This window comes from Quercus suber, unplaced genomic scaffold (genome assembly GCF_002906115.3).
Source record: "Quercus suber isolate HL8 unplaced genomic scaffold, Cork oak 2.0 scaffold_726, whole genome shotgun sequence".
Taxonomy (NCBI): domain Eukaryota; kingdom Viridiplantae; phylum Streptophyta; class Magnoliopsida; order Fagales; family Fagaceae; genus Quercus; species Quercus suber.
Genome location: NW_027070166.1, coordinates 160,008 through 180,980, shown reverse-complemented (window position 1 = coordinate 180,980; position 20,973 = coordinate 160,008). Strand labels below are relative to the sequence as shown.

Genomic DNA, 20,973 nt, shown 5'->3' with positions numbered 1-20,973 from the left:
ATACATATATGAGTAAAATATACCAACTTACTTTGAAGTTCTGCAAAATGACACTCCTCAAGAGTTTCAAGAAATGACACAACTTTTAAGGTTTTATAAATGTAACAAATAACTGAAATAAGTTCATCCCCTCTCACACTAATACTTTATTGATAGAATATTCCACTAAATGGTAGTGTGGATGTGAGAAAGACAAACTTATCTGTCACATTTATAAATCCTCAAGAATTAGAGTGTCATTTATTAAAACATTTGGAGGTGAGTGTTACTCCATGAAATCTCAAGCAAGATTGATATAATTTATCCTAATTATATTTATAAATAGTGCACAAGAAAAATATCAGTTGACCCCTAAAAAAACATTTAATTTTATTCTTGTTACTATAAACATATCTATGGATATAATATCTAAATAGATTAAGTTATTTATATATATATATATATATTCAAATTATACCTAATATAACTTTAAATAATATTATACCTTTTTTTATGAATACAAATTTTGAAAGATCTATTGTTGAACTTGAATTACATTGATTCTTATACCCTACATGCTTCCAAAAACTTTAAATGATCATAAATTAATAACTATGCTATAGGATAAAAATTATTTGTCCGATTTTTTGTACTCCACCTTATACTTCATCAATTAAGATATGTCATATATTTGGCTTTTTTTTTTTTTTTTTTTTCCATTATAAACTTTGGTTATTCTGCAACAAAAGTAAAAAAAATACACGACACGTCATAATTGGTAGAGAATAAAGTGAAAAAATAGAAGTTTATAATATATAAATTTTGATGCAATGACATTTCCTTTTAATCAACAATAATGGAGTCGTGCCTAAAACAATATTCTTTTGAAGTGGGATGAACTTTTTCAAAAATCCAGTGAAGTTCGAATTTGAAATGTTTATTGGATACTCTCAAGTATCATTACAGCGTGTTGCAGGGGTTAGCCTATTAAAGATAGAGTAAAAAAATTGTCAGGCTATTCCCAGACTCGGGTCATTGTTTGCTTCATTGGCTTTAAATGCAGTTCAGAGTGCTTCCTTGATACCCCAAAGTAATTTTAATTAAAAAGACTAACAAACAAAAAAAACAGACAACAATTTATCTTTTCATGGCTGCAATCTTATTCTTTCTTCTTCTCTTAACAATTTGCAATGCTGAAGCTCAACAAAGGCAATCTACTATAAGTTTGGGCTCTTCTTTATCACCCACCACCAACTCTTCTTGGTTGTCACATTCAGGTTTATATGCCTTTGGATTCTACCAACAAGCCAATGGCTATGCTGTAGGAGTTTTCCTTGCTGGTATTCCTCAAAAGAAAGTACTATGGACAACCAATCGAGACGATCCTCCAGCACCCAGTGATGTCACATTGAATTTCACTAATGATGGTAGGCTTGTCCTGCAATCAGCACAAGGCAAAGAGACAAGCATTGCTAGTCCTGGAGGTGCAACATCAACATCGATGCTTGATTCTGGAAACACTGTTCTCTTTAATTCTAAAGAGATAGTATGGCAAACCTTTGATTATCCAACAAATACAATCTCACAGGGTCAGCATCTCTCAACAAGAAAAGAACTATTTTCTAGCATTTTAGAATATGATAGATTATGCCATCGAAGTTTCGCAAGATTTGATTACTCTATTCTCACAATCTAACCGTCTGATTGTCACTGTCATTTACAAATACAAATATTTCACCATATCCTACCAATCCAATGGTCAAATTTTGGATCTCCATCTGGTTGCATGATGGACATGTGTTGCTGTACCCACCCACTAGGAAACTTTGATTAACCCCATTGACACAATCTGACCATCCAAAATGGCTAAAATACGCCATTAACCCCATTGACACAATCCCCACTCTTTCAATATAATGGTCAAACTTTGAATATGAGTTTGGCGCATGATGGATGCATGTCGTTGTCTCATATACGGATAAAAAAAATACCAAATTAATAACCAATAATAACTACTAAAAAAAATTATGTATTTTATTTGGCAAAACCACCCCATTTGAAGGGAAAAACATTTTCCACTTGACATCCTATTAACATTTTCTTGGTGTGTTGGTCACATTCTCCTCATCCAACTGTTGATTGAGCTCAAAATTCATCAAAACCAATATTTTATCCTACTCTTTCATTCCAATGGTCAAATTTTAAATCTAACTATGACACAAGATGGACGTGTGTCGTATCTACCGATAATGAAACTTCAATAACTAAAAATATCCAATACTCTACTAATTAATAGAGTTATACACTATAATATTACTAAGAATCAAGAAAATGATATGCAAAATACAACCAAAAACCTACAAAATGACCTCGAATGGATTTGCATACGACTTTTGACTTTGTCATTTTAAAACTTGAGACTAATAAAAGCATGAAAACCAAGAAAACCTTAAAACACTGACCAACACCCAATACCCAAAACACACTCAAAACCTCCCTACTCAACATAATTTGATCCTATCGAGTGGTCATAGACCCAACTTCGATAGTTGATCATGTTTGACCAAATAGTGACCAAGTTTTGTAAACTTTGACTACTCATTTTTCACAATCTGGCTGTTTAACTGATGTCATACTTTGCCAACACCAATATCTCACCACATTCTTCCAATCCAATGGTCAGATTTTGGATTTGATTCTAGAGCATTATGGACATGTGTTGTTGTACCAACACACCAAAAAATTTTGATTGGTCACATTCTCCTAATCCAACCGTTTGATTGAGCTCAAAATTCATCAAAACCAATATTTTATCCTACTTTTTCAATCCAATGGCCAAATTTTAAATCTGACGATGGCACAAGATGGATGCGTGTCATATCTGCCTATAATGAAACTTCAATCACTAAAAATATACAATACTCTAATAATTAAAAGAGTTATACACTATATAAGTATTACTAAGAATCGAGAAAATGATCTGCAAAATACAACCAAAAACTTACAAAATGACCTCAAATGAATTTGCATATGACTTCTGACTTTGCCCTATTAAAACTTGAAACTAATAAAAACATAAAAACCAAAAAAAAACCTTAAAACACTGATCAATACCCAAAACCCACTTAAAACCTCAATGAACAACCTAATTTGAACAAATCCAGTGGTCTTAGAACCAACTTTGAATTTTGACCAAAGATTGACCAAGTTTAATAGACTTTGACGAAGTTTCGCAAGATTTGACTACTCTGTTTCACAATCTGACTGTCTCACTATAATTTACAAACACAAATATTTCACCACATTCTACCAATCCAATGGTCAGATTTTGGATCTCCATCTAGTTTCATGATGGACACATGTTGTTGTACCCATCCACTAGGAAACTTTGACTAACCCATTGACACAATCCAACCATTCAAAATGGTTGAAATATGCCATCAAAGCTAGGAAATGACCAAAATACCCATAAACTTCTAAAGTGATGAAAGTGCCCCTAAAAGTTTCAAAATGATCAAAATACTTTTTACTTCTAAAATGACCAAAATTGCCCTCATGTACTTAGAGGGTTTTTTCAGATTTTTTTTGTTGTTTTCAAAATCAAGACAAAATTGTAGAGTTTTATGACAAAATTGAGGAAAATTTACCATTCAAAGTAAATAATCATTTTTTACGGCCATATGTATGTTGGAAATCACTTTTATTGTGACAAATTTACCTTACCGTCGTTAATACCTTTTTTTCTTATGAAAATTTTAACTATTAACGACGACCAAAACGTCTGTCACAAATAACAATGCAATATATAGTGATGGAAAAAACCATCAAACACATGAAAAATAAGGGCATGATTTACCCCTTTTAAAAAAATTACCAATGTCGACGGCATAGGTCCATCGCAAATATTATTTATTGGGAGGGATCCAATTCCATTACTAATACATTCTCTCTTTTAAAGCAAATTAACTATTTACAATGGTTAGCATGTTCGTCGTAAATACAAACTCAATTAGAAAAATAAAAAAAATTAATTGCGATGGATAAATGTTGTCACAAATGTGAAAAGCAAGGGGGAAATTTTCCCTCAAAAATATTTTACCACTTTTGATGGCTTCATGTCTGTTGCTAATACCCTTTTTTTTATTTACGATGGAATAATGTTTGTCGCAAATAATAACACCATAAAAAATATATATTTTGTATTTTCGATGCACAAAGGCTGTCACAGGTGTTAATAGTGCTGACGGTGTTTCTTCTATCATCGTAAATAATACCCTCTTTTATATTTACAATGGAAGATTGTTTGTCGCAAATACTAACACCATAAAAAATATATATTCTGCATTTTCGATGTACCAAAGCCGTCACAAGTGTTAATAGTTTTGACAGTTTTTCTTCAGTCGTCGTAAATAATACTTTACCAGCGACAAACATTTTTATGCCATCCTAAAAAGTAAGGCGGGAACACTTCCCTCCAAAAAAAAATAGGCATTTTTGACAAAAAAAAATAGGCATTTTTGACAAACTCATTTTGCCGTCACAAATGTGTTAATATTTGACGAGTCATTGTCGACGGAAGAGACTTGCCATCGAAAAAGCTAATTTTTATGACAGCTTTTTGTAGTCGTTGAAAAAGTTTCGTCGCAAATAGCAATCTTTTTTGTATTCCACATAAATGCTTGGCATACAACAATGCAACAATATCTCCTCTCTCTTCTACGTTTACGATGGCTTAAGAAAGCCTTACTTATGTTCTGAATAACTTCAAGAATCCCAACATTTTAGTCTTTTTTCTAAGACACGCAGACAAGGGGGCAAAAGTATCTTTCCTACATAGTCAAGTAATTCAAAATGGCCCACTGAGCATGAAATAACTTGATGATCATCTAGAATTGAATAAAGTTTGGCTACAAACTTTGTTATGGTCTTAGGTTTCAACCCACAAGAGGAAAATGTCTCCCTATCATGTGTTACACATAACTTAAAATAATTGTATACAATCACTTAAGTGTAGTTAAATAAGTCACACACGACGCACATGATAGGAACACATGCCATCTTCTTATTATGGGTTGAAGCCTAAGGCTCCAACTAAGTTTGTAACTAAATTTTATACTCTAAAATTTATCATCAAACAAGATTATAGCTTCTTTTTTTCTTTCATGCAAGATGAGATTAATATTATAGCTAGACAACCCAATAGAGTAATCCTCGTTTTACAGCATGTTATCTCCATCAAGTGTGTAATAGATGTCTCTCTTTCAGTCTTATTTTTCTATTGTTACAGGGATATGATAGGAGGAAGAAATAGGACAACAAAATATTATAAGGAAAATGGGAGGCCACGAGACTAAACGTTTATTACAAGTTAATATGTATTTGGGTGCAATGATATCTCTTGTATCACCAATAGTGGAGATTATGGCGTTGTACCTAAAACAAGCTTAATGATTTCAAAGTGCGAGAAAAAATTTTCAAAATCAAGTCAAATGTTCGAATTTAAAATGTTTAATCAGGCACTCTAAAATATTATTGCAGCGTAGTGCGGGGGTTAGCCAAAAAATTTTCAAAAATTTTTCAAAAATTTTTACTGGGCACTCTCAAATTGCAGTGTGTTGCAGGGGTTAGCCTATGAAAGATTGAGTATAAAAATTGGCAGGCTATTCCCATACTCGAGTCATTGTTTGCTTCATGGGCTTTAAATATAGTTCAGAGTGCTTCCTTGACACCCGAAGTAATTTTAAACACAAACTGACCCAAAAAAAGAAAGACAAAAATTCATCTTTTTATGGCTGCAATCTTATTCTTCTTCTCTTAACAATTTGCAATGTTGAAGCTTAACAAAGGCAATCTACTATAAATTTGGGCTCTTCTTTATCACCCACCACCAACTCTTCTTGGTTGTCACATTCAGGTTTATATGCCTTTGGATTCTACCAACAAGCCAATGGCTATGCTGTAGGAGTTTTCCTTGCTGGGATTCCTCAGAAGACAGTAGTGTGGACAGCCAATCAAGACGATCCTCCGGCACCCGGTGATGTCACATTGAATTTCACTAATGATGGTGGGCTTCTCCTGCAATCAGCACAAGGCAAAGAGACAGGCATTGCTAGTCCTGGAGGTGCAACATCAGCATCGATGCTTGATTCTGGAAACTTTGTTCTCTTTAATTCTAAAGAGATAGTATGGCAAACCTTCGATTATCCAACCGATACAATCTTACAGGGTCAGCATCTCTCAGCAGGAAAAGAACTATTTTCTAGCATTTCAGAATATGACAAGTCAACCGGATTATTCCATCTTGCAATGCAAGAAGATGGAAACCTTGTGCAGTATCCAGTAGGAACCACAGACCCTCCATCTTCTTATTGGCGTTCTTACACCGATGGAGATGGAGATAACGTGACACTATGTCTTGATGTCAATGGCCAACTCTACCTACTAAATTCCACTGGCACATACCTTTCCAATCTGACCCAAGGAGGATCTCCAACCAAAGATATAGTCTACCTTATGAGACTTGATGCCGATGGGATCTTGAGACTATACTCATACAATTTACATCAGAATGGTAATTTGTCAGTCTTATGGTCATCTACAAATGATATGTGTCTTCCTAAGGGATTATGTGGCCTCAACGCATTTTGTGTTATAAATGATCAACAAGCTAATTGCAAATGTCTTCCGGGATTTGCAGCTATCAACCAGGGGGATCAGAGCTCAGGCTGCGAAAGGAATTTTTCTGTAGAAAGTTGCAAAAGCAAAGATGGAGGTTTAAAATACACCATGGAAGAAGTTCTTAATACCGAATGGGACGAAAATTATTTTTCCCATCTGTCGTCAATAAGCAAAAAGGACTGTAAAGCAGCATGTTTGGAGGATTGTAACTGTGAAGTTGCTATGTTCAATGCTCAAAAAGCAAAATTTGCCATTGAGATATGGAAGAAGGTCACTAACAGATACAAACATAGCATTTGTCAAGGTGGGTATAATTACAACCAATACATCCACCCAAATTAGAATTGCACAAATGGGAAGCGAAAAAAAGCTTCGAAAGGACATCCTTGTTATCAGCATCTCATTTGTTGTTTTTGGAATCTTTATGTTTGTGATTTCTGGAACTGCAATATACAGAAACCATATTTACAAAAATCGTGGCAGGGTATATACAAGGACTTCCAATAATGGATATATTGGCTTTAGTGAGGATGTTGCTCCACAATCATTTTCCTGTTCAGATCTTGAGTCAATGACTGATGGTTTCAAGGAAGAGTTGGGTAGAGGAGCATTCGGGACTGTTTTCAAAGGAATAATACAGAATGGTCAGAAGGTTGTAGCTGTCAAAAGACTAGAGAAAGTGTTGGCTGAAGGGCAAAGAGAGTTTGAAACTGAGATGAAAGTTATAGGGAGAACACACCACAAAAACCTTCTCCATCTACTCGGGTATTGCTATGATGGAGAAAAAAGACTTTTGGTATATGAGTACATGAGCAATGGTTCACTTGCAAATATACTTTTCACACCTGAAAAACAACCTTGTTGGGATGATAGAATGGAAATTGCTCGTGACATAGCAAGAGGAATTCTTTATCTCCATGAAGAGTGTGAGCCACAGATCATTCATTGTGATATAAAGCCTCATAACATTCTCATGGATGAATATAAGCATGCAAAAATCTCTGACTTCGGATTGGCAAAGCTTCTAAAGCCAGACCAAACCAAAACCTTTACTGGCATTCGAGGGACTAAGGGGTATGTTGCACCAGAGTGGCATCGGAAGCAGCCCGTGACCGTCAAAGTAGATGTCTACAGCTTTGGGATTGTGTTGCTCGAGCTGATTTGTGGTAGAAAATGTGTGGACTTGGATCTTCCTGAAGAGAAAGCTATTCTTGAAGATTGGGCAAACCATTGCTTTGAAGCTGGTGACTTAGATCAACTAGTGACTGATGAAGAGGTTAACAAAAAACAACTGGAAAGAATGGTTAAAGTGGGACTCTGGTGCACTCTTTATGAGCCATCTCTCCGTCCTTCCATGAAGAATGTTCTGCATATGCTAGAAGGAATTATACATGTTCCAATTCCTCCAAGTCCAAATTCCTTTGTTACTACCCTATAAATGGTTCTGTACTTGTATGAGTATCCGTCTCCAAACCCAAAAATGTAAGGGTTTGGAAGAAATTCGCAATAAATAGTCTTGTAATTGATGCCAACATATGGTTTTCCTTGTTAGTACAGTTCCTTAAGCGTCCCAATTAAATTAAAACGTATGGTTTGAGTTGACCAATAAATCATAAACAGTTGTAATCTTTATCTTTTCTAAGGACTTTTTTTTTTCCCCTTTTGATATAAGAAAAGGGTGTCCCATCCTTTGGCTAAAATATTTTACTCCCCTGCCCATGAGACATCCCAAAAAACCCAATATCAATAATGTGGTCAATTGAATATGAGACCTTCGGGTTTACATCATACCTCAAACCAATAAGACCTAGGTATACCATGCGATTGAATAGGGGAACGTTATTGATAATGCACTATTTGTTTTCCTTTGCAACAGTATGAAGTATCTTATTTGACACTCGAATGTGGAAACGGAAGACTTGGAAGCAAACTCGAAAAGCTCATGGCATAGCATAGAATCAGGGATGTCTATTATGGCTTATGAGAATCGTGATCTCTTGCCTCCAGGAAATGACAAACACAAATATTGAAGAGAGGATAAAGCATTAATAGGATTGCAGCTAAGCCAGTAAAACAACTGACACAAGCATATTATGTGAGGAAGCCTTGGCCCTTTCATAAAGCAAGTGTCCCCATGTAACCAAGTTGCGTGTAAAAGACACTTTTTTATGTGGTGATGGGAACAAGTGTGTGGTGGTGAGGTTTCTGTGAGCATATTTCTTATGCGTGTGTAGCTTTGGTGTGAGTTTTCAGTCAATCAGAGACTCAGAGTGGAGTGTGTCATCAAGGTGTCATTAGTAAGTGAAAAAAAAAATGCATCTGTCTCAAGTGTTAATTTGTTAAATCGCTAGTCTCCAAGTCCCTGGCACTCTCCACTTAATTGTTTCCCCACATATGTATTACTTTTGAACTGGTCCAAATGGAGAAAATAAAAGGATTAATGATAATAATAAAAAAAGATTTTTGCATCTTTCATTAATCATCACTAAGTACACATTCGCAAGACAATTTAAATAAGTAGGACCACATACATATAAACAATACATATTCAAGAGAATATCAACCAACTACCCAAAGAGAAGCACCTTTTTCCCAAACCATCTTTTAAAAGACATGCTACACTTAAACTCTCTCCAATCTTTCTTCAAATGGATTAGAATTCCACTTCATTCTCTCATCCTGCACAACCAAAAAACATTCCATCAGTATCAAAATTGATTAGCGTACACATTACCTATGTGACTCACTACACAAGTACCTCTCTTTTCTTGCTTCCTGTGTTTGTAAATCCTCTGCCAGAAGAGCCTGAGCCTGAATCCATGGTCTGCCCAGTATGACTCCAGTAACTACCAACAGTACCTATGATTGGTGTATCATCAGGACTTCGGCTTCTTGACCATCTTGGAGACGCGGATGCAGAATACTGTCTGAGCTCTTCAATGGTTAATGCTCCTAGAATTGGCCTATCTTCATGACTTCTTGGTGAATTCAGTTTCTCAGATGGTGCATTCCTAACAGAATTAGTGCTATTGCTTGACTTGGGTGTGGTTTCGGATTCAACCAACCAGCTGGAAAGGCTGGTGTCAACTGCAACTTCATGTTCAGCAGACTTCAGGTCTCTGAACTCTGGTTTCAAACTGCGCTTCGACTGCTTGAAACTAGGCTCTGGACTAGTTTCTCTATTGAAATGTGGCTCTAAATTGGTGTTCTCCTTCTCTGGACTAGTTGCTATATTGAAATATGGCTCTAAATTGATGTTCTCCTTCTCTTGATACTTTATAGTAGTGAGTGCTTTTGCTTGGACCGCCTTCCATTGAGTAAGATTTTCAATTGGGTTCAACACAGAATGAACATATTGACTCCTATCTCGAGCAACTGGGCTCAACCCAATTGTCTTGAGCGCTCAACCCAATTGTCTTGAGCTCCTTGTCTGATGAAGCATGAACCGGCATCGGACTATTAACCTCCTTTTCGCCTGTTTCATTTGCACTGACATGTTTTCTAGAATCAATGGATAAAGAAAACATTGACTCAGAGGACTCTTCTTGCACAGATGTTTGATTATCACCACCCTCACCCTCCTCATCATCAGCAAAGTCACTTTCTACTAAGTCTATATCTTCATATTCATCTTCACAATCTGGGCAATTTTGGTATCTATGGTTTGTTGGATAGGATAATTTGTCCGAAGCAATCAAATCCGAAAATGATTTGCTTTCTACAGCTTTTTCTTCTTTCTTTTCTCTCTCTTTCTTCTCATTGCTTTCAATCAAAGTATTGATAACTTCCTTGGTACATAACTTCTCACAGGTTTTGACATTCAGATCAAAGGTAACTTTCTTTCTATCACCGCAATTTGTTGGCTCTTCAAGTGGGACTCTGATTGAATTTATAGATGAATTAAATACAGATACATTTGCATAAATAAACTAACAATTAAGGAACTAAGTTAAACAAATAACACGAACCCAGAATTACAAATGAACTAAGAAAATCCACTAAAACAAAATTTCATGAATCTAGATTCTATCAAATGGGAAACATACTTTGATTCACTGATTAGGCTAATGGGTTCTTCAATGTCGTCTTGTTTTGGTGGTTCAGTAGCGACCCCATGAGTACTCTAAGAAATTTTCAGAGAAGTAAAACCAAAAAAAAAATGTATCAGAAACAGTAAAATTGATAAAAACTGAAAATTCCCATGAAAGATCAAGCATGGATGTGGGCTTACCTGGTCTGTAGAGGGAGTTAGGCTGGCCAAGTTTCGATGCTTTTGACCCTTACAAGTACCAAAACAAGCTAGAAAGCACACCATAATTAGCCACTGATACTATTGACTTGCATAAAGTGACTTTGTTTGGAAAGTGAGAGAGAGAGAGAGGGTATTGAGAGAAAAGAAGAGGAAGGACAAAAACGGTCATGAAAATTTGAAGATTCTGAGGGATGAGAATATGACCGTTGAGACTTGGTTCATTTAATAACTAAAACTAAAAAGTACCGTTTTTTCGGCTTCATTTATTCAGCAACAAGATTTGTCGTTGGGTCACTATGTGGGTTTTTACTTTGACCGGTCTGCTGCTGAGTTCAAGAAAATGAATGTTACTTTGCTTCGGCCCAATTTGTTGGACAAATATGCAAATTGGGCCTTAACAAGAGAGGGGAGAAGATGGCCTAATTAGTACACCTCTTTCCTCTTTCTTTGTTTGGAGGGGAGGGAGAGTTTTAAACTTTTGAAATTAAATTTGGTAAAAATGTGGTGTAAAATTTACATTTTACCTTTCTAATTCTAACATACCACATCATTTTATCACATATTTAAGAATAAGTACAACCACACCTAATCATTTCTAATACTCATATATAAATCTAACCAAATTGAAAGTTTATTAAGATATTATTAGATGTGGTAAGATATATTAAATTTTAAGTAAAATATTGATGTGTAATCTCTTATTGAATGATGTAAAATATGAGTTTTACACTTCATCTTTACCAAATTTAGACTCATAATTCTGTCATTCTGATTTAGAAGTTTTTTGATATGTATAGTTTGGCTCCATTAAAAAAATTTCTAATCACAGATTTATAATAGACATTGGGCATATTTTTTTTTGCCAAATAGCATAATTTTAGAAATAATTTAGGGAAAAAGCATTGGGCCAAATTTATTTAGTTATGTGGCATTTTTTTGGAACTTGAGTTTGTCAAACTTGAGTTCCAAGTGAAACTCAAGTTTACTAAACTTAAGTTCCAAGTATTATGGTAATTTGATTAAGGGAAATGCTAACGAGTGCTCTTAGGGCATTAGTTAACGATTCATTTTAAAAAAGTTTTGATATTACTTTTATGGGAAATGAAAAAAATTGTCAAAACATTAATTTTTTTTTCCCATAAAACTTTCTTTAACTAAATTGTTAACCAATGCCCTAAGAAAACTCGTTAACATGACCCTTTGATTAAATATAATGCTTAAAACTCGAGTTTGGTAAACTCGAGTTTCACTTGGAACTTGAGTTTGACAAACTCGAATTCCAAAAAAGTACTATATAATTAAATAAGTTTAGTCAGGTGCTATTTAGCAAAATTTTCCAAAAATTATGCTAGTTGGCAAATTTTTCTATAGACATTGGCAATATCAATTAATAACAGATTACATTTTTTTTTCTTTTTTGATAATCCACATAGAAGAAGAATTATTGAAAGCAAGAAAAGGATTACAAGATAACCAGCTGGGTTTGCTCCTTTACAATAGCATTAATAAAAAAATCTGGAGCTGTACCCAATACAAAACAACTAGAAAATCTATTATTGGGAGACCATGATGCTAAAACATGAGTAGTACTATTGGAACCTTTCTAGGGGTCCATTTAAATTCCAGCTTGCAACTTGAGGACTTTAGCCTTAAGATATCTTGAGTTGCCCAATTAATTGCCTCCACTTTTGCTTGGGCAGGGATAATGGTTTTCACTGTTTTAGATAGAGCAAAAACTAATGTCCCCCCCTGGTCCCAAGCGACAATCACAACATAAGACCAAATGGCTGCATCACAGTTAACCTTGTTTGTACCTTGCGGTGGATTGGACCAAAGGGAAGATCTGGCCGGAGTTAAACCTTAATGGCTTGGCTGAATTGACGGTAAAAATTCCGGGCAATGGGTCGCAATAACAGATTAAAATAATTTATACTATTCTAGGCATATGTTTAATCAACCCACCCGAATGAAATTGAAGTTGCAAAAAATTTAGGAAAATGAAAAAAGAAAGTATAATGCCAAAATATACTTCAGCCAACTATATTATAGACTGGCACTAGATTTTCATAGAACGTGTATCTACTAAAATGAAAAACTACTTCGATCATGGGCAGAAATCTCCGACGAAAATCTTAGTTAATAAAAAACAGTTGCTTAGGGCCTGTTTTATCTATTTTTTTGTTTGGTATCAATTTTTGCTTTGTCTTCCTCTTCACTTTTTTTTATGACAACTATGAGAGAGAGAGAGAGAGAGAGAGAGAGAGAGAGAGAGAGAGAGAGAGAGAGAGAGAGAGAGAGAGAGAGTCTCTCTCTCTCTCTCTCTCTCTCTCTCTCTCTCTCTTCTTTGATGTGACAAGTCAGTGATAGTAAGACCCACAAATTTGAAATTTTTACAAAAATGCCACTATACTTATTTTCAAAAAATAAAAATACCAAAAAGTTGTATTCATTTTTTGTATTTAAATCTAAATTTTTTGGATACGAAAAATGAAAACTGAATATAAATATAAAGCCAAACAAGTTTTTTAATGGTGGGTTCTACAAAAAGTGAAAAATGAATACAAAATACACCATGTTTTTGCTCAAACCAAACCGGCCCTAAATCCCTTGCATAAATGGATTATTTATCACAACACGAATAAAGAACAGTCATGATTTTCCCAAGTAGCAAACCTTACACTTTTTATTGTTTTTACACAAAATAGAAAAAAAAATTAAGAGGAGGATAATGTAGAAAATTAATTCAAACACTCGTAAACAAGTCCAAAACTTTATTTGTTACGTAAGCTAGTAACATCAATTAATATCAGTATTATATCATATACTATATATAATAGCAGAAGCCTTTTTCTGCAATTAAGGAGGTGTTGTAGGTACAAATTTTTGGGCCTTGATTTTATTAGCCCACTTACAAAAATATCCACATGAGCCCACACATTATTCTAAACCCACATAAATATTCTCATATATATTACCCAAATATTCTCTATGTTATTGGGCCTTCATAAATACTCCATACACAAGCCCATAAATTACCTTGAGCCTTCTCACAAATGTTACCTATTATATCCCACATATTACCCAACTCAGAATTTTCACAAATAATACTCACCGTATTGCTACCAAAATTAGGCCACAAAATTGCACTATCTCCACAAAAAGCCCAACAATACCATATATTAAGCCTGTTGCTACACAGTACCTCTAAAGTCCGGTACGATCTGGCACCTCTAAAAGCCCGGTACGATCCGGCATCTCTAAAGTCCGGTACGATCTGGCACATCTAAAACCCGATATGATCCGACATCTCTAAATTTCCTTCATAAATTTCCCACAAATGACGTAAGCTTTTTTCTTTTTAGGTGGAAAATTTGTTACGTAAGCTAGTAACATCAATTAATATCAGTATCATATCATATACTATATATAATAGCAAAAGCCTTTTTCTGCAATTAAGAAGGTGTTGTCATGTATTGAGGTACAAATTTTCAGGCCTTGATTTTATTAGCCCACTCACAAAAATACCCACATGAGCCCACACATTATTCTAAACCCACATAAATATTCTCATATATATTACTCAAATATTCTCTATGTTATTGGGCCTTCATAAATACTCTATACACAAGCCCATAAATTGCCTTGGGCTTTCCCACAAATGTTACATATTATATCCCACATATTACCCAACTCAGAATTTTCACAAATAATACTCGCCGTATTGCTACCAAAATTAGGACACAAAATTGCACTATCTCCACAAAAAGCCCAACAATACCATTTATTAATTCCGTTGCTACACGGCACCCCTAAAACCCGGTACGATCCATCACCGCTAAAGTCTGGTACGATCCGGCACCGCTAAAAGTCTGGTACAATCCGGCATCGCTAAAGTTCGGTACGATCCGGCACCGCTAAAGTTCGGTACAATCCGGCACCTCTAAAAGCCCAGTACAATCCACCATCTCTAAAGTCCGGTACGATCCGGCACCTTTAAAGCCCGGTATGATTCGGCAACGCTAAAGTCCATTACGATCCGGCACCGCTAAAGTCCGATATCTGGTACCGCTAAAGTTTGGTACGATCTGACACCTCTAAAAGTCTAATACGATCCGGCACATCTAAAGCCCGGTACAATCCGGCATCTCTAAATTTCCTTCATAAATTTCCCACAAATGACGTAAGCTTTTTTTTTTTTGGGTGGAAAATTTGTTACGTAAGCTAGTAACATCAATTAATATCAGTATCATATTATATACTATATATAATATCAGAAGCCTTTTTCTGCAATTAAGGAGGTGTTGTCATGTGTTGAGGTACAAATTTTCGGGCCTTGATTTTATTAGCCCACTCACAAAAATACCCACATGAGCCCACACATTATTCTAAACCCACATAAATATTCTCATATATGTTACCCAAATATTCTCTATGTTATTGGGCCTTCATAAATATTCTATACACAAGCCCATAAATTGTCGTGGGCCTTCCCACAAATGTTACCTATTATATCCCACATATTACCCAACTCAGAATTTTCACAAATAATGCTCGTCATATTGCTACCAAAATTAGGCCACAAAATTGCACTATCTCCACAAAAAACCCAACAATACCATTTATTAGGCTCGTTGCTACACAGCACCTCTAAAGCCCAATACGATCCGGCACCTCTAAAACTAGGTACGATCTGGCACCACTAAAGTCCGGTATGATCCAGCACCGCTAAAAGTCTAATACAATCGGGCATCACTAAAATTCAGTACGATCCGGCACCGCTAAAGTCCGGTACGATCCGGCACCTCTAATAGCCCGGTACGATCCGACATTTCTAAAATCCGGTATGATCCGGCATCTCTAAAGGCCCGTTGCTACATGGCAATATCTTTTACAAAAACTCAAACCACTTTTCCAAAGCCCAAAATGCAATTTTTGGTAAAAACAAATATTTTATGCTCAAAAACCCAAATGCTAATTTGGCACTTATTTTCCAAAGCCCAAAATGCTATTTTGGCAAAAACAATTATTTTACGCTCAAAGCCCAAATATTAATATTTGACACTACTATTAATTTTACACTTATTCTATAAAGCCCAAATATTATTTTGGCAACTATCTCATAAAGCCCAAATGCTATTTTGGCACACATTTATAAAATCAAATGCTATTTTGACATTTGTTACTCATCTCTCAAAAATATTGCTTCCACAAAATTTATGGAAGTTATGTCTATTATTTCCATAAACAACTAAACTACAAAGCCCATGAATATTACCCATGACAAAACCGCTCATTTTGTAGGGTTAACCAAGCTCAAGCAAGCTTATCTACAAAGTCCAGCTAGGTCAAGCCAACCCACACACAAATCTCAGCAAATGGAGAACACGTGAACTGGTCAGCCAAATCCCAGCAACAATTGAACAACTAGAGCTCCTTCCCATCAGGTCTCAACTTGTCTAATCATATCAAAAAAGGGACATGTGTCCACCAGGGGATGAATCCTTTCTCTACAAGCTGAAATCTCATCATTCCTCAAGTGACATAAAGCTAAAAGTGATGTGACAGAAAGCTGAAAAAGCTTCAGCCAGCTGTCACCTCTTTCTCCTTCAACTCATTCAGTCAAAAACTCAAAGCTGACATGCCCAAGCCAGTGAAGCTCCTGAAGCAACGTAAAATCAGCTCATTTTCATACCAAAAATATGCATTCTCTGGTTCATGAACCAAGCACATGAACCCTAAATGGGGAAACTTAGGGAAATGTGGTTTGGATGGCACTAAGGGGATTCCAACAAAGTTCCCAACAAGGGCTCCAAGGTTGACACCTGGCTTGGGGTGGTCCAATCTGCCCTAAGGAACTTTGATTCTAGTTGCAGCATAACCAAGATCATTAGCCTCAAGCATGCTCTAATCCCATCAGCTAAAGCTAATTAGCATTCAATGCTAAGCCAGAAACTCAGTTGTTACTACCCAAAACAGCAACAACCTTCTAAAGTTGAGCTTACTACTCTTAGCTAAAAATCCTAAGAACGTTTTCCTAAGGATTTTCTGAAGATTAGGAAAGATTTAGCAAAGATTATTTGCTTATCACCCCCTAAAAATCCAGATATAAATGGAACTCTCCATTAATGCTTCACCAACACACAACCAACTCACTAAGCTACACACCAAGATTTTTTTAAAGCTCTCTAGAAAAAGTCTTCTCTAAGCTCTGAAAAGTCACTGAGTTCTCAGTCTCAAGCTTAGGAACCAAGTTCCCCAGCTCTTAGCTCATAAACACCTCTCATAGCTCTACTCATAAAGCTCCATCAGCTTTACTTATACTACTCACTCATTGCTTATACTACTCACTCATTGCTATACACTCTCACCGTTGGGGCATTTTACTGTTGGGCCGTTTTCTACAGAAACACTTTACCGCTAGGCCATTTTCTGCAGAAACACTTTACTGCTGAGCCATTTTCTGCAAAAATACTTTACCACTGGGCCATTTCTTACAATGTGTTTTTTAATCATGCTGATGTGTCTGCTGTAGGGATTGTTCATGGGCCACTCTTGTCAGTTCCAATCTAAGCCCAAGGCACGAAATATAGTGAATTCTTTGGACCTTCACCGATAGCCTTTGGGCCGTGCATCAAGCCCATCGTTGAGTTTTGATTTAGACCTTCAACCCATTATAAATTTTATTTGTCAGAAGGAAAACTTTTTCGCCCTCGACATCATGTAGGAAAAAAGCCTATTTAAAATTCAACCACGTATAAGTTAAAAAGTGATAAATTATGTTGTTTGGCAATGCTACAACACTGTTTAAAAGCCTCTCTATAAATAAATAAAAATTAACCGATTAAAATGCTATGCAGAGAGAGAGAGAGAGAGAGAGGTGATGAGGCTTAGGACACGGAGAAAGAAACAAAGAAAGAGGCAAAACGGTAAAGACTACATCGATTGGGCATAAGAAATCAAAAAGTTTCAAAACATGATTTTGCAGATGACGTCTCTCAAATTCCTTTCTCTTAGTTTTTGCTAAATCTAAGATCAGAATTTAGAGACATTTTTCATTCTACTTTTTTCCCGAAATAAGGAAGAAGGAAGATGAAGCGGCCTTTAGCATAAGCACGAAAAAAGCCTTTCCTAGGAACTCTCAATATCAGACCATTCTTTCTCGGTAATTTTCAACTCTTACCCTATTGTCTTCAATTATGTTTGTTGTGAATGTAGGGATTTCATTGAAATCAGGGAAACAACCTAGAAGATCAAATTCAAGCTGAATTGTTATTAGGAATTTTTTATTTCTGGGTTTTGTATCAAATTCTAATTGCATTGTTATTAGGAATTTTCAGTTTCTAGGTTTTGTTCCTTTGCGATTGTCAGGTTGAGGCCATTAACTCCAGGAGATTTGGTGCTTAGGAAAGTTTTGGGAACTACCAAAAATCCAAACTTAGGAAAGTTAGGGCCTAATTGGGAAGGGTCATATCCTATCACATCCGTAGCAGGGATAGGTGCTTATTACTTAGAAGATTTAGATGAAAAAACTGTACTCCATCCTTAGAATGTAAGCAACCTAAAGAGGTATTATTATTGACAAGTTCTGTTTTACATCATTTTATAATTTATCTTATTTCTGTGATGTGTGCTTCTAAATCTATTGAAGTATTAAATAGAAACTAAGTCATGTCAGGTCCTCGGACCACAACTTAGTGGAAATTAATACACTGAAATCTATGGAAGTATTAAAGAGAAACTAAGTCATGTCAGGTCCTCGAACCACAACTTAGTGGAAATTAATACACTAAAATCTATGGAAGTATTAAACAAAAACTAAGTCATGTCAAGTAATCAGTCCACAACTTAATGAAAATTAATACACTGAAATCTATTGAAGTATTAAACAGAAATTAAGTCATGTCAGGTCCTCGGACTACAACTTAGTGGAGATTAATACACTAAAATATATGGAAGTATTAAACAGAAACTAAGTCATGTCAGGTCCTCGGACCACAACTTAGTGGAAATTAATACACTGAAATCTACTGAAGTATTAAACAGAAACTAAGTCATGTCAAGTCCTCGGACCACAACTTAGTGGAAATTAATACACTGAAATCTATGAAAGTATTTAACAGAAACTAAGTCATGTCAGGTCCTCAAACCACAACTTAGTGGAAATTGATACACTGAAATCTATTGAAGTATTAAACAGAAACTAAGTCATGTCAGGTCCTCGGACCACAACTTAGTGGAAATTAATACACTCATGTTAGGTCTTCAGACCACAATTTAGTAGAAATTAATATCCCGTGATCTCAATTGAAGTAGGGTACAGAGATTAAGATGTGGCAAATTGTCTATGCAGCAAATTTAGTTGGAATCGATGCTTCTTAGGTGGGGTCCATGCAACTAAACTTGTATATCAAAGCAAACTCCATGAGCATCACTTAAAGCATCAAAAGGTATTCAATACCTCCCTGGGTTAAACATTTCGAATACCGCTTTAAATACGGACAATTCCTAGTACATTTAAAGCGAGCCTTTGTAGGGCTGTGAAACTCATAATTATAGTCTGCTTTAGTTCCCAATCAGTGTATATAAAGTTAAGTCTTACCTTATATCATGAAATATTATCCTTCTACAGCGTGGGAACAGGTAGAAATAAAGACCATTCATGTAGGAAATTGTACAAGTGATAAGCAAAACAACAATATCTCATGCAAATTTAGAAAGAGAAATATACACTACGATTAGAAATGTCCTCGAAAAGTTTAAAAAAAAAAAGGAAAGGGGAAAACAAAGAGAATTTAACTATATTAACTATTTGTTTAATTTGATCTGGAGCTTGGGCAGAGGGGCTTTGTCAGTTGCCTCGGGAGGAACATCCTTCTCCTTTGCCTTTGGATCTTCTCCAACAAGTAAGGTGGTTAAGGCTAAGGCTTGTTCAAAGCTTTGAGAAGCTGCTCCATCCTTAGGCCTTTCTGCTCCCTTATCCGAGGACATGTCCTTCGCACCTTTGAGCCCTTTAGGTTGCTCCTGCTGATTGAGAGGGGGAGGAACTTGAATTTGAGCTTCCTTGGTTGATTCAACAGCTGCAGAGGGTGCCTATTCTTGTTGAGCAGAGGGACCTGGGGCTCAAATGGCTGGGGGGAAATAAATGTTTTCAGGCGTTCTAAGTTCGGATGAAGTCTCGACCCCAGCTCGGTTGAGAGCTTCTCCCCAGGTCAAAGCACAATATACTCGGCACACCACGGGCACCTCTGCCCAGAATTTTTCCTCGTTTTCAGCAACGCCAACATCATAGCCATGTTGCTCGGCTGCGCCTCTTTCTTTTTCAACCTCAGCTTTTGCCTTCTCAACCTCGGGTTGAGCTTTTTCAGCTTGATCTCTAAGTCTCTGGGCTTCCTCCAGTTGTTTCTGCAGAGATGATATCTGTTCCTTGGAGGTTGCCAACTGGGCGTTAGCGTCGCGCAAGAGTTTCCTCTGGTCCTCAGCTTGCCTTTGGGTGTTCTCCAAGGCGGAATCAGCACTCTTCCGAGCATGTTTTTCCTCGGCCAGCTTTTTCCTTAGTTTTTCAGCAGTTTGCTCAGCAATGGTGAGCGTATGCATAGCTGTTGCCCGCCTTTTTCTCTCGTCGTCTATCTGCTGGTAGCAGGCGTTGGTTATCTCTTCCAACCTGAAGGTGGCTTGAACGACCTAAAATAAAAAGAGTTAGAGATACAATACATACAGGTGTTTGCACAACGTTTATAAAAGAAAAAATAATGATAAGAGTATCATACCATGCCCAAATATCTTTTCGTATTCTGGATGACCTCATTCCTCTTGAGGCCTCTCAGCTCGGCCATATCCTTGGGAAGAAGGAGTGTTTCCTCTAAGGCCGAGACGATGCGACACTCAATTACACCCTTGAAATCCCTAATTGAGGCATCTTCCCTTAGAGGCTCCCCATTGAGCATAGGTGTGGGGAGCCAGGCCTCGGGCTCCGAGGATTGAGTGGTTGCCCTTTCCAACACCCGTTGAGATCCATGGGTAACCTTTTGCTGCTTTGCAGCTCGTTGGACCTCATCTTCATGAAG

At 36.3% G+C, this 20,973-nt stretch overlaps 2 protein-coding genes across 2 annotated transcripts; one reads left to right on the top strand and one right to left on the bottom strand.

Moving 5' to 3' along the window:
* Positions 1 to 873: 873 nt before the first annotated feature.
* LOC112035272 (G-type lectin S-receptor-like serine/threonine-protein kinase LECRK3) lies at positions 874 to 8,245 on the top strand. The gene is given in 4 exon segments (XM_065766619.1): positions 874 to 957; positions 1,109 to 1,256; positions 5,894 to 6,890; positions 6,892 to 8,245. Coding segments are annotated over 4 exon segments (2,433 nt in total). The 3' UTR covers positions 8,096 to 8,245.
* Positions 8,246 to 9,158: 913 nt separating this feature from the next.
* LOC112035275 (uncharacterized) lies at positions 9,159 to 10,972 on the bottom strand. The gene is made up of 5 exons (XM_065766618.1): positions 10,889 to 10,972; positions 10,704 to 10,780; positions 10,148 to 10,536; positions 9,416 to 10,059; positions 9,159 to 9,336 (listed from the first exon to the last, which is right to left on the bottom strand). The coding sequence occupies exons 1-5, from the start codon at positions 10,970 to 10,972 to the stop codon at positions 9,280 to 9,282; spliced, it is 1,251 nt and encodes a 416-aa protein (XP_065622690.1). The 3' UTR covers positions 9,159 to 9,279.
* Between the last annotated feature and the right edge of the window lie 10,001 nt (positions 10,973 to 20,973).

Excerpts from the sequence above, each read along its gene's own strand:
- LOC112035275 (XM_065766618.1), bottom strand. The coding sequence starts at position 10,972 with ATGGTGTGCTTTCTAGCTTGTTTTGGTACTTGTAAGGGTCAAAAGCAT. Across the intron at positions 10,781-10,888 it reads TAACTCCCTCTACAGACCAG|AGTACTCATGGGGTCGCTAC; the intron begins GTAAGCCCACAT and ends AAAATTTCTTAG. Across the intron at positions 10,060-10,147 it reads TGATTCTAGAAAACATGTCA|CGCTCAAGACAATTGGGTTG; the intron begins GTGCAAATGAAA and ends AATTGGGTTGAG.